At 42.2% G+C, this 12,332-nt stretch overlaps 1 protein-coding gene and 1 long non-coding RNA gene across 7 annotated transcripts in view; one reads left to right on the top strand and one right to left on the bottom strand.

The window, feature by feature from the left end:
* Nucleotides 1-11,698, top strand: part of LOC103477333 (uncharacterized) — a 17,588-nt gene extending 5,890 nt beyond the window's left edge. The window contains exons 2-7 of one of the 3 annotated variants that reach the window (XR_001777374.1): nucleotides 8,491-8,612; nucleotides 9,085-9,210; nucleotides 9,280-9,385; nucleotides 10,277-10,364; nucleotides 10,451-10,546; nucleotides 11,611-11,693. This is a non-coding gene — a long non-coding RNA (uncharacterized LOC103477333). Of the gene's footprint in view, nucleotides 1-8,490; nucleotides 8,613-9,084; nucleotides 9,211-9,279; nucleotides 9,386-10,276; nucleotides 10,365-10,450; nucleotides 10,547-11,610 lie in introns of all 3 variants that reach the window. The other 2 variants (XR_001777373.1, XR_535627.2) reach the window with 2 other exon arrangements.
* LOC103477334 (mucin-4) overlaps nucleotides 1-12,332 on the bottom strand; it is a 38,007-nt gene that overhangs the window by 4,666 nt on the left and 21,009 nt on the right. For 2 of the 4 annotated variants that reach the window (XM_017309106.1, XM_017309105.1), the window contains 16 exons: nucleotides 11,582-12,173; nucleotides 10,474-10,605; nucleotides 10,178-10,395; nucleotides 9,466-9,541; nucleotides 9,083-9,373; nucleotides 8,358-8,594; nucleotides 8,119-8,271; nucleotides 7,757-7,935; nucleotides 6,206-6,398; nucleotides 5,997-6,116; nucleotides 5,031-5,135; nucleotides 3,694-3,714; nucleotides 3,543-3,604; nucleotides 3,276-3,459; nucleotides 2,018-2,143; nucleotides 1,278-1,416 (listed from right to left, as the gene is read on the bottom strand). In XM_017309106.1, the coding sequence (XP_017164595.1) occupies nucleotides 1,278-1,416; nucleotides 2,018-2,143; nucleotides 3,276-3,459; nucleotides 3,543-3,604; nucleotides 3,694-3,714; nucleotides 5,031-5,135; nucleotides 5,997-6,116; nucleotides 6,206-6,398; nucleotides 7,757-7,935; nucleotides 8,119-8,271; nucleotides 8,358-8,594; nucleotides 9,083-9,373; nucleotides 9,466-9,541; nucleotides 10,178-10,395; nucleotides 10,474-10,605; nucleotides 11,582-12,173 (2,828 nt within the window). Of the gene's footprint in view, nucleotides 1-1,277; nucleotides 1,417-2,017; nucleotides 2,382-3,275; nucleotides 3,460-3,542; nucleotides 3,605-3,693; nucleotides 3,715-5,030; nucleotides 5,136-5,996; nucleotides 6,117-6,205; nucleotides 6,399-7,756; nucleotides 7,936-8,118; nucleotides 8,272-8,357; nucleotides 8,595-9,082; nucleotides 9,374-9,465; nucleotides 9,542-10,177; nucleotides 10,396-10,473; nucleotides 10,606-11,581; nucleotides 12,174-12,332 lie in introns of those variants that run through there. The other 2 variants (XM_017309103.1, XM_017309104.1) reach the window with 2 other exon arrangements.

Genomic DNA, 12,332 nt, shown 5'->3' with positions numbered 1-12,332 from the left:
ATCCATCCATCCATCCATCCATCCATCCATCCATCCATCCATCCATCCATCCATCCATCCATCCCTCCGTCCGTCAATCATCTGTCCGTCCGTCCATCCACCCGTCCGTCCGTCCATCCATCCATCCATCCATCCCTCCGTCCGTCAATCATCTGTCCATCCATCCGTCCGTCCGTCCGTCCCTACCTCCATCCATCCATCCATCCATCCATCCATCCGTCCATCCATCCATCCATCCATCCCTCCGTCCGTCAATCATCTGCCATCCATCCATCCGTCCGTCCGTCCCTACCTCCCTCCCTCAATCCATCCATCCATCCATCCATCCATCCATCCATCCATCCATCCATCCATCCATCCATGATCCTTTTTATGGCTCTGCTTTACCAAGCAATGCCTCCTCAAATAGTCTTGTGTGGAATAAAAGTTTCATAACTCGCACAAGGCTGTTAGTAGGAAGTGTTTAGTTTAATATAGTAATAGAGTGGGCAGTTTGTCCTCCGACTGAGAAATTAAACGGGAGGAGGCTGGAGCTGGAGCTGGAGCTGCAGCAGACGGGATTTACAGCCTCTAGTTTCTGGGAAGAAGAAACGCTTCCAGCCCGGCCAATTTCACTACTGTACCGTGAAATACAGTCGTGAATTTGTGTGCCTTCACAGCAGTTTATTCTCCAACGCTCTGCATGAACCTCATCTCCCCCCCGCCCCGAGGATCTTCTGACCCACCCAAAACCGGGTTTATATCCCGGTCGCTTGACATTCAGAGCTCCGTTACTGCCAGCTTTCCGGGCCAATCAGGCTGCAGGATGTTTGCCGGTATGCAGGTTTGGAGGCGACTCAGCTAAACGCAGACTGGACCGCCTGAAGTCTGCTCTGCATAGTGAGAACAATTAGGGATTGCTGCAGAATGGGATTCCCATAAACTGGAGTCAAACATTTTTTTTTATCTGTATGATCATTAAAATATAAACGACACTAAAACCCACTTAGAAAAAATGTCAGAATTCTGACTTCTTTCCTAAAAGTTTTTATTTTTTTCCTCACAATTTTGACATTTTATCAGAATTCTAAATTTTTTTCAGAATTTTGACTTTTTTTCTAGAACTCCAACTTTTAATCTCAGTAGATTAAAGTCCAAATTCATAAATCATTTTTTCCAGTGGCTCTAATCCTCTCCCACATTAAAAGCACCTCAGCAGCCATTTTTTGTTCAGTCTGCTTTGAAAGCTGTGTCCTAGTTAAAAACTGTAAGGTCGGCTTCCTGCTAATGCTACTCACTCTCCAGAAACCGTCTTCTTGCAGCAGCAGAGGCAGAGCAGAACGGCCAGCAGCAGCAGCAGGAGCAGAGGAATGCCGATGCCCAGAACCAAACCCAGAATGAGGTCCACATTCGGTTCAGACCTCGCTGATCGCTCGGCTGGTTGGGAGAGAAAAACAAAACAACGTCAAAGCCACACAGTTATTATTTTAATGAATGCAGAGAAATCAGAACTGCATTGCAAAGTTAATGTAATTCAAACTCGTATTTTGATCATATTTATAATCATTACTTTGATGATTTTGCAGCTGATGACAAAACTAGAAATGAACGTTGACTGGTCTCCCTCTGAGTAAAAAAAGGTTTTTAATACAGAAATGTTGACGTATAAATAATGTCACCCTAATTCTTGGTCAGGGCTCCTTTTGCATGAATTATTGCATAAATTAGTTGTTTTTTTTAGCGGATAAGCTAATGTGCATTTTCCATTTTAAAATGTTCCATTTTATAGCACAATCAGGGAATTATGTCTCCTTCAGATGTTATAAAAATGCTGCATACATCAAACATGACTTAAAAGAGACTTTTCAATTTGACGCCTTGAAATTGGGCCTCTGTCTCTTTAAGAAGCTCCTCCTCTTTCTCTCCTCCATTTTCCTGCTAACCAGGATGATGTGAGCTGAATTACTGAAGTGAACAAACTTTTTAGTGGTAGTTCCACTGAGACGTCGTCGGGTTTAGCTTTTTCCAGTAAACTCACCAGTGATACAGGACTGGCCTCCGTCCACAACAGTGCCATTGCAGACACACATGTAGCCTCCGTAGGTGTTGGTGCACACAGCCGCTGGGACACAACCCGCCTCCTTGGCCTTGCACTCATCTAAATCTGTTTACAGAATCACAGTGAAGCAGCAAATCAAAATCTTATCAAGTATTTTTGGCCTATTTTCTACTGCAAATACCTTAGTACATCTGAAATAAGACAAAACTAAGATAGTTTCACCAAAAATACCTGATAATGTTTTGTGTTTTTGCAGTGCAACTTCATGGTTTGTTGTTTTGTGACGTGTGCAGAGAACCCACAACTTATCCTCCAGTAAGAGCATCAGTACTTCACCACATTTCTACTCAAGTAAAAATAAAAAGTAGGAGGTAAAAAGTCAACTCAAATACTGAGTAACTGATCAAATTATCAATCATTTAATATTTAAAAGCAAAACGGAACAAAATGTAAAGTTAAGAGGACATTTTGGTATTTTAAAGACCAAATTGACAAAAATGATTAAAAATAACAAAATCAGGCAAAATACATTTTTTCTAAATCAGTTTCTTTCAATAAAAAAAACTGCTAAAACTTTAACAGAAACTGCAGGTGTGTGTCTGTCTGGTGGTTTTGAAGACAAAAATCTTATGTAGTCTATCGGAGTGGTGTCCAAAGTGCGGCGCGGGGGCCATTTGTGGCCCTCAGGCCTTAATTAACATCTTAAGTTAAATAAGATGTTAAGTAACATCTTTAAAAAACAATGCAAAAAAAGATTCCCATTTATCAATGTTTTTAATTAATGTTAATTTTGGAGAAACTAGAACCATAATTACTGACCTTTTTTACTAAAAGGCAAATCGCTGCAGCTTAACGATTTTGGGCCTCATGACAAACGTTTGGACGCCACGAGACCAAATTGACAAAAATTATTAAAAATAACAAAATCAGGCAAAATTAATTTTTTCTAAATCAGTTTCTTCCAATAAAAAAACTGCTAAAACTTTAACAGAAACTGCAGGTGTGTGTCTGTCTGGTGGATGTTTGGTTAAAATGTGCTAGTTTTTCATTCAGTGGGTAGAAAATCCAGAAATTTGACCAAGAGTAGAAATATTTTGTAAAAAAATTACTCAAGTAAAAGTAAAATGTGCAGAGTAGTAAAAATACTCCTAAAAGTGTCAAACAAATGTAGCTGAATAAATGTAAGTAGCTCTGCTCTGTTGTTTACTATGTTTTGAGCAACACAGAAGTATTTTACCATCAACTTGCACCGATTTGATGCCGTAGTATCGGCCGACTCGGGTCAGGTAGTCCCGGATGTACCAGTGGGGCGTGTCGCTGGACACGGCCAGCCGGTACTCTTCCATGCCCGGGTTGGATTCATTTTTCTGACTGATGTTGTAGAACTTGTTATCGAAACCGTCGGTCAGGGCTGAGGAAAGCTGAGGAAAACATTCAACCATCACTTTGCCGTCAAGCAGAAACTACCAGTGCGATGGGGGGAAGTCAGAGCCTGATCACACACCTGCGCGAGTCGCTCCGTTTTCTCGTCCGTCCAGCTCATGGACAGATTGAACATGTTGTACCCTGAACAGATGCAAAGGTAGAGAAACTTACAAACGTCTCTGAAAGACAGACAGAGCTACAGTAACGAAGGTGCTGCTAGGAGCCCAAACCTGGAGGATTCGTAGAGTTACCTGCATAAAAGACAAAACAAAAATCAAAGACGGTTCCGACTGTGAGCTACTTTCTTCGAATCGAAATAAACTACTGAATAAATATTTATTTCATTCTGGAGTTTAAATTGTTCTTGTCATGTATTGACAAACAAAATTTGATTGAAAATGAGTCGTTTGAAGACAAAAATCTTATGTAGTCTATCGGAGTGGTGTCCAAAGTGCGGCGCGGGGGCCATTTGTGGCCCTCGGACCTTAATTAACATCTTAAGTTAAATAAGATGTTAAGTAACATCTTAAAAAAACAATGCAAAATTCCCATCACTGTTAGTGATGGCATCACTGTTGAATTCCCATTTATCAATGTTTTAATTAATGTTAATTTTGGAGAAACTAGAACCATAATTATTGACCTTTTTTTACTCAGAGGCAAATCGCTGCAGCTTAACGATTTTGGGCCTCATGACAAACGTTTGGACGCCACGCCACCAAATTTCAAAACTTTACATTTTTCTCAAAAGTCAATTTCTTATACCAGAAGCTACTAAACATCAATCAATCAATCATCCATATAGATACATTATTAAACACAAAACAGGCAATGAGCGCATATAAAGATTATAATAAAGAAAAAACATGTATGATACAAAACTTTACTGAATCAATGTGCTTCAAAATAAAAATTGATCCCTTTGGTTTCGTTAGATTGTGTCATGAATTGTGAGTTTGTGGATGAACCAAAATGCAGAAAAAACCTGAGAGCATGTTGAACGTTTTAATGAAAAAATGAACAAAAACCTCAGGGAACACAGGGAGCCAGAGGAGAGCAAAAACAGCCAGGAAATAACAGGATTCGACTGGATTGAACAGGAGGAACTGAGAATGAGTTGGATATGTAATGGGAAGGCTGACTACTGAACAATGAACAGATTATATTAGATCAGATTAGATTAAGACAGAGTTGCAGAGAGAGAAAGTGGCAAAAGGGGCAAGGAAATTAATTTAACACTAAAGAATAACTGGATCTAAGAAACATAACTAACCTAGAGTAACAAGGAAGAGACAAGAAACAAGCATGGAAACTCTAAGAAGGACTGAAGTAAAACAGAAACAAGACTGATCTAATCGAAGAAAGAGACTAAATAATCAGAATAATCAAACCTGAAAAAACAATCACAGCAACCCCAGACGGAACAGATTGTTCCATGAACAGAATCACAGCGTTCCATGTGATTTTTGTTTTATTTTAAAAATCTCTGATCCTCTCAAATGGTCAATGTCGTCTATTCAGTAAATCCCTTTTGCTGGTAATTTACCGTTAATATCAGTGTACGTACCACATCCGTCTTCATATCTGCATTTGCAGTCGTAAGATCCGCGCCTGTTCACACACTCGTACTTGGCATTCTGACATTGCTTGAGCTCCGCACATTCATCCACGTCTGCAACACAAAGAGCAACGAAACCTTCATTACATGTGAATACTGGGAAACATTAGCCCACGCTGTGAGTCTCATCACATTACAGCTGCAAATGTTTGAGTATTAGAGGGACTTTCTGTCACAAATCAACTCAAATAGAAGAAAACACAATAAATGAGAGTCAGTCCTTTTCACTTTGATCAGCCGAAATATAAAAAAATCACCTTCAGAAGTTGATTAATTTGTGTAATTTAATTTCAGAATAAATGCAGCTTTTCTGTACAGAAGAAATTCCTTCTAAGAAGGATTTTTCATTAATCAAGTCTAATTTTGCTCTCCATGGGACTGTTGCACACCAACAGCATGTCTTCAGTCAGAGGCTTCTTCAAATGCACTGTAACCCAGACTGCTACAGCAGACCCTCCCCACCTACACTGCAAAAATACAAAATCTTACCAAGTATTTTTAGTTTAGTTTCTATGAAAATATCTTAGTACACTGGAAATAAGACGAAACTGACTTGCAAATAACTTTTCAGCAAATATATAAAATGGAAAAATGTCATAAGTAAAATAATCTGCAAATAGCTTTTCATCAATATTAAAGAAGTACTGACTCAAAAGAAGCTCTGATTTAAGCTAGATGTAAGTTAAGTTTTGTCTTAATTAAAGTGTAATAAGATATTTACATATAAACTAAACTAATACTTGATACTTTTGTGTTTTTTTCAGTGTTCAGCCTCTGGAAACTATATGAGAAATTACCAAAACAGACTGCAACTGTTATTCCACTTCCACATCAGACCACAAATAAACTCAGCAGTTGTAAAGCGATGGAGTAAACCGAGTATAAATACTTGTGCAACGGGTCGACATTAAGCACCTGTGCAGTTGTGTCCGTCTCCACTGAAGCCAGGTTTGCATGTGCAGGAGTAGCTGAGCTTGGTGGACAGACAGTCTGCATCCTGGTGGCACGGGAAGGGGAAAGGAGGGCTGCACATGTCTGAGGAGGAGCGCCAGGAAACCAGGGTGAGGACAGGAACCGGGTCTCAGGCTGGGACATCTAAAGATGATGTATCATGTACTACGGACCATACTCAAAGCATTTGTATCCCTGTTTGTCGTTGGAGACGGTGTTGTCAGGACAGTCCCCACAGCTGAACTGGTCAGGGCCGGACTTTGGGTCGCACTGCACCCCTCTGAAACACGGCTTGCCCTGACATACGTTTGTTGTGTTTCCACAGAACGCCCCGCTGTATCCCTTCGGGCACAAGCACCCGACTACCTGCAAATTACAAAGAAAATGACAAAAACATACACTTTTTACACCACTGGATGGTTTTTCCCAAATTGAGAAACTGTGATAATTCTAAGCTTAAATTATTGGTAGTGTCATTCTCAATAAAGACCAATTGATTTGGTGCCCTATTGGAAAACTAATGAACACACTTAATGTTATTTGATGCGTTTTGTCTTTGCTACACTGTTAAATTCCTTCACAGACCAAAATACCCCAAGATTCTGCCATGACGTAGGTTGGCTGATGAAGGACCCAAATATAGAGAGGCAGCTTGTAGATGGGGAATGTTTTAATGAAAACATGACTATCAGAACTTAGAAAAACTAAAGGAGAACACAGGGAGCCAGAGCAGAGCAAAACCACCAGGGGGCGACGGAGAGTACGCAGGCGACTGGAAAATAAATCTAAAACTAAAGAATGAGGACAAAAGGAAGATAGTTGAACTAAAGCACAACTAGACACGAGAAATAAAACAAACTAGAGTCACAAACTAAGGGCTGAAATGAAATAAAACAGAAACAAGGCTGATCTAAAGAAACACTTTATTTTTGCTTTCACTAAAGATAAAAAGTTACAAGCTTACACAGGCTGTGTTTTTAGGTTTATGTTCTTGTCATAAACATTTTTTGAATATACTTTTTGTAAAAGTATATTTAATTTAAACAAATAATTTAGTTTAAACAAATAATTGAATAAATTAAGAAAACTCAGCAAGATTTCAAGCTCCATGTTTACTATGGCTTGTGTTTAGTGCTGCCACGGTTGCTAGGCAACAGGACAAACTGAAGGATTCCAGCAGAACTTGGACACGCCCACTGCGAAAAGGGCGGGAATCACCATGGCAACAGTAGATTTTTATCATTCCAAAAGTTAAAGGAGGGAAGCTGATGAATGTTTAATATTCACTGCACCATTTTTATGATTACAATGACTTACAAAAACAAAGAATAAGTATTTGTATTACTACATGAGCAAATTAGCTGATGGTACAATTTTGCTTACACAATCTTCATAATTAATTTTGTTGTTTTGCTTATTTTGGACATTTAAGATGTCCTACAGAACGATCTTTGAGAATGAGCCATTACCTTTATGTTACTTCCAAAATCTCAAAACAACAATATTCTCGTTTATTGCAATAACGTCTGGTGAAATTTATCATCCTGCAAAAATTTGTGATCGTCGACGACGCAAAAACAAATCAAATTTCACAAAAAAATTGGAATTGAGCATTAAAACAGTCAACAGCTCCGCCACCTCCGGTTTCAAAATTTAATTTAGACTTTCACCTTTGTCTTTTGAAGAAAAGGAAAAATAACAGCTTAAATCCAGGAATGCAGTACCTGAAACTTTCCCTGCAGGTGATTTTCAGCCACGTTGTCATACAGGCAGGTTCCTCCGTTAAGACAGTTGCAGACTCGCAGGACGGGGGTGAACAAGGAGCCTGTCTGCCCGTCGCTGACCTTCACAGTCAGCTGGTAAGGCTGAGTGCTGCGCGGTGTCCATGTCAGGTAGCCGTTCACTGGAAGGGAAGGAGAAAATCACACACATACCAATTACGCATCGCAGCTGTCACAGTAGGAAGAGGCTCTCTGTCCGTGTGACTCAGCAGCAGTGGCCTCTCCGTCCGGCTAACAAATGTCAACAGTGATGCCATCACTAACAGTGATGGATGTGTGTGTGTGTGTGTGTGTGTGTGTCTCACCACTGCCAACACGAGCCTCTGGAGGCCAGGGGAATAGCAATGAGTAGGTGATGGGGTCACCGTTTGGGTCCTGAGCGACAATTTGAACGCTGACCTGAGAGTTGACCTTTGTGTGTATCACAGCGGGCTCTGTCACTACAGGCGGCATGTTGCCTGCCAGATCACAAACATGTCGCACAGCGTTAGGCTCAGGCAGAAGCAGAAGCACTTCAAGTTCTGGAAATGCCAGATAAATGTACCGAAGAGGAGAGCCAGGCTCCTGAACTGAGTCTGGGCCTCCAGAGCCCGCTGGCCCAGGTCGGGGATGCCGGACGCCACGCTGTCCTCAACGCACTCAACGCTGTTTTTGCAAAGTCTCATCTGTGTTTCCAGCTCAGCAGGGCTGAGGTGTTGAAGCAGGAGCGCAGTGGAGTCCAAAGCCAGGGGGACGTTTTGAGACGAAGACACCAGCAGGTTCTCAGGGTTCGGGACCGCCCCTGGAAAACGGGCGAGATGTGAGCAGCAGGGGCGTCACTAGGGTTTAAGGACAAGGGGGGCTCAGCCCCAGCAAACGCAGCTGGTGAGCAACAAAAACCATTTTTAAAACTCTGTTCAGGGTAAAACAAACATCCTCTAAAACAAGCTACTATATCTTGCTAAAAAATAACTTCCAAGTTAGTTTTGTTGTATTTCAAGTTCGCCAAGATATTTGTACCAGACTAGAACAAAAATACTTGGTAAGATTTTGTGTTTTTGCAGTGTAGCTTTTTAAAGATTGGTAATCTGGGATCTGCCAGAAAACTACAATCAGACCCTAAAATGTCTTTCTGAAGTCGTAGTTTTGTTAAGTCACTGATAATCAGAGGCACTGCAGCTCATTAACTGTGTGGGTAAATAAATTCAGACTGGAAATTAACTTCAGATGAGTTTGGGTTGAGGTTGGACTGGGAATACTGTCAGAAAACTGAGTCCATGTTTTACTCACAGGACATGCAAAACTGCTTCAGCTGCTCCTCCTCAGGGGGGTTGAGACCCAGGGAGGGGACGACCTTCCCGTTGGACATGAGGAAGTCATCGGACCGGTTGGCGCTCCACAGCCCCATCAGACCCACGGTGCGTCTGTAGAAGTTCTCCGGGACTTCCACCATGGCCGCCAGCTGACGGTATCCTTCGCTTCGCCAGACGACCACCCGGAGGCCGCTGGCGTAGACGGCTGCACAGCGATTCACCGAGAGACAGCGCACCGCAAAGCCCTGCTTGTTCTCGTACACAACACCTGGAAGGACAGGTAGAAGCACGGGATGCTCTCCTTAAGATCTGTAAATTAGATTTTAGTCATGCATGTTGAAAGTGTGTGACGCATGTTACCGATTCTGACTGGGAATTCAGCATCATCCACAAAAATCTGCAGTCCGCTCGCTCTGTCAGAGCATCTCCAGTCAATCTGAGGATGACAGATAAACATTAAAACTAGATAGAGATACAGGTACAAGTTAGTTTTGCTTTACTAAAACTAGAACAAAAGGTAATAAATTCTGGAATACTGTATTTCCTTTTGTAGATGTCAATACTGACCTCATAATCTACCTCACACTGCAAAAAAATCTAAATTGTACAACATATTTTTGTTGTCGAGTTCCTACTGTAAATATCTTGGCAGACTTGAAATAAGACAAAACTAACTTACAAGTAACTTTTCAGCAAAAAACAGGAGGTTGATCTCAGTAAATTATTCTTTAATCTTGATGAAAACTGGCAGATTTTCTCACTTATAACATGAGAAAACATGACGAAGGTAAAGAATCTGCCAATGGAACCAGTACTTTAACGGGTTTAAAGGTATAAATTCAGTGGAAGTTGGTGGCTCAACAAAACTGTCACATTTAATTGGTCCAAATTATGTGAAAATCATGTATTGTTTTTATCGTGTTGGCCTATCACATAACATCCCAATGAAACACATAAAGCTTTGCCTCCAATAGGTTTGAATAATCTGATTTAATCTGAGTTAAAAGGATTATTCGCAGAGGTCAGCATGACTTTTCCAAACTGCGAGCGTTGCCGTGGTTCCCGTCCTGACCTTGCCGATGCCTTGGTGGAAGGCGGCCATGCGCACCACCACTGGGACGTCAGTGATCCCTCCTGCGACTCTCTGCAGCTTTTCAATCTGTCCTTGTAGGGTGAAGATATTAGAGCCGCTGGCGGATGAGAGACGTAATATCACAAACTTCCCCAGGGCCTTAAACGAGTACTCTGCCCCGTCGAAGGTGATGAAATGCAGACCGCCGTACACCAACGCTGTAGGGAAATATTTTAAAGTAAGACTGAAAACCAGATAATTTGCTTGTTTTAGACTTTTTTCTGGGGATTCCTCACCGGTGCCCCGCGCTGCCCCGCTGCGAATGCTGGAGACGTAACTCTGACAGCGATCCAAAGGTCTCTTTCTGAGGTAGAGATGGCACTGGGGAGAGTCGATGCAACACCACTGAAATGGGAGGAGATCCCCGTCTGCAAGGAAACATTTGGAGAAATTATGTCTCTTAGAGATGCTCAGCTTTAGCTGGATGATCAGACGAGATGTCTGGGTATTAAAGCTTTGCAGATTTTAACAAAACAACAATATATTTTGTTGTTTTGTTTTTTTACAGAGCTCTCAAAATCTAAAGCCAACTCTTCCAGTAAGAAAACACCATAAAACTCTATGATTCAGTTTATCTCTGAACAGCAGGGAGCAGATCAGCCTTGAGGAAAGAAAAAACAAATGTTTTGTATGGTTGATATGAAACATGTTCATTATAAACCATCCTTAGATACTGAGATTTCAGTCTGGTCAGTTCTGCTTTGAGCTGTTTTAGGGCGTATTGTCACTTTAAATCCAAATAAGCTGCTGCTGGCCACGCCCCCAAACTCAGAGTTTACACTCACATGTAAAAATGGCTGCAAACACATTTAGACAACATTTTTGAAGAGCATTAGTGGAGCCTCCTGCACAAGCAACAAGAATGCAGCAAGTGGTTTCTGGACGGTATGTCAACAACAAAACACTTGTCTTTTCCAGCAGCCATTGTGCAGCGTTAAAACCAGGTGACTCGGGTTGCTAAGTAATGGGGCTCGGCTCGGCTCTGTTGTGGTTGCTAGGTAACGGGTCAGCGCCTTCCAGTTCTGACTTAATCAAAAGGTTTTTGGGAAGGTTCGTTTTCCAGAAAACGGTTGGATGTTTTTTTTAAGCGCTTGGATTGTTTCTAGCAGCAGAAACTCAAATGGAAGGGAAATTTGCATAAAAGGTCCCAAATAACGTTGGATTTTTCCCCGCTGAATGAATGCGCCAAATGAAAGGTTAGATTTCCCCGTGTTTAGTTATGTTCCTGTAATGAAATATTAATTTATTTTACAGTGAAATTTACCAGTGGAACAACAAACCATCCACTCGTTATCTGCACTCCACTTTTTCACCAGGAAACCCAAAACAGCCTGAGACTCTTACCGACGTGTTTCTGCGTGCTCTGTCCGTAGAAGTAGCGCTCGTTGAACCCAGCCAGCAGGGCGCCTTCCGGCTCGTACACGCACCTCTTCCCGGCGCCATACTGGTTGGACAGGAGCGACCTAAAGACCTGCCCAGAGGCGCCCGTCCACCGCTGAGCCCTCAGCTTCTGGACGGTCTCACCCGGGTCGGAGAGGTCCAGCAGGAGCACCAGGTCCTCCAGAGCCTGCATGCGGGTGCAGGGACAGGAGGACAGCCCCACCGTCCACACGGCCGGGTCCGGCTCCCCCCTCGACCACGCCTGGCATTTGATCCCAGCATCTGCATCCGACCCTACTGGTCCAGTTAAATCATACACCAGCTGGCCGAGATTCCCCAGTGTTCCCTTAACTTCATTGGGTCTGTATCTGCCTGCGCGCCCAAACAGGTTTCCTGGAGGTTCTGTGGTCTCCTTGAACGTGGTTTTTCCGTCTGTGTAGCCGATCAGAGCATCGTGATGCTTCCTCAGCCCAGGTCCCCATTTCATCTGACCGTATCGCAGGAGGGCGAAGGAGCGCTCTCCATCTGTTGTCAAGATACACTGGAAGGTGTTGGTCTGCAAAGGAAAACCATTTAAACTCAACAAATGCTACAAAGGTTAGCAACTCTTTAAATTGGATCCAATACAAGAGATAGAACAGGTAAGACTTCACTGCAAAGGCAGAGCAGGAAAATACAGGAGTTCATTTCCACCTAAAAACCTTCTAGAAAAAAC

This window comes from Poecilia reticulata, linkage group LG15 (assembly GCF_000633615.1).
Source record: "Poecilia reticulata strain Guanapo linkage group LG15, Guppy_female_1.0+MT, whole genome shotgun sequence".
Taxonomy (NCBI): Eukaryota; Metazoa; Chordata; class Actinopteri; order Cyprinodontiformes; family Poeciliidae; genus Poecilia; species Poecilia reticulata.
The sequence above is the reverse complement of the archived record's forward strand: the minus strand, read 5'-3'. Positions and strand labels throughout refer to the sequence as shown.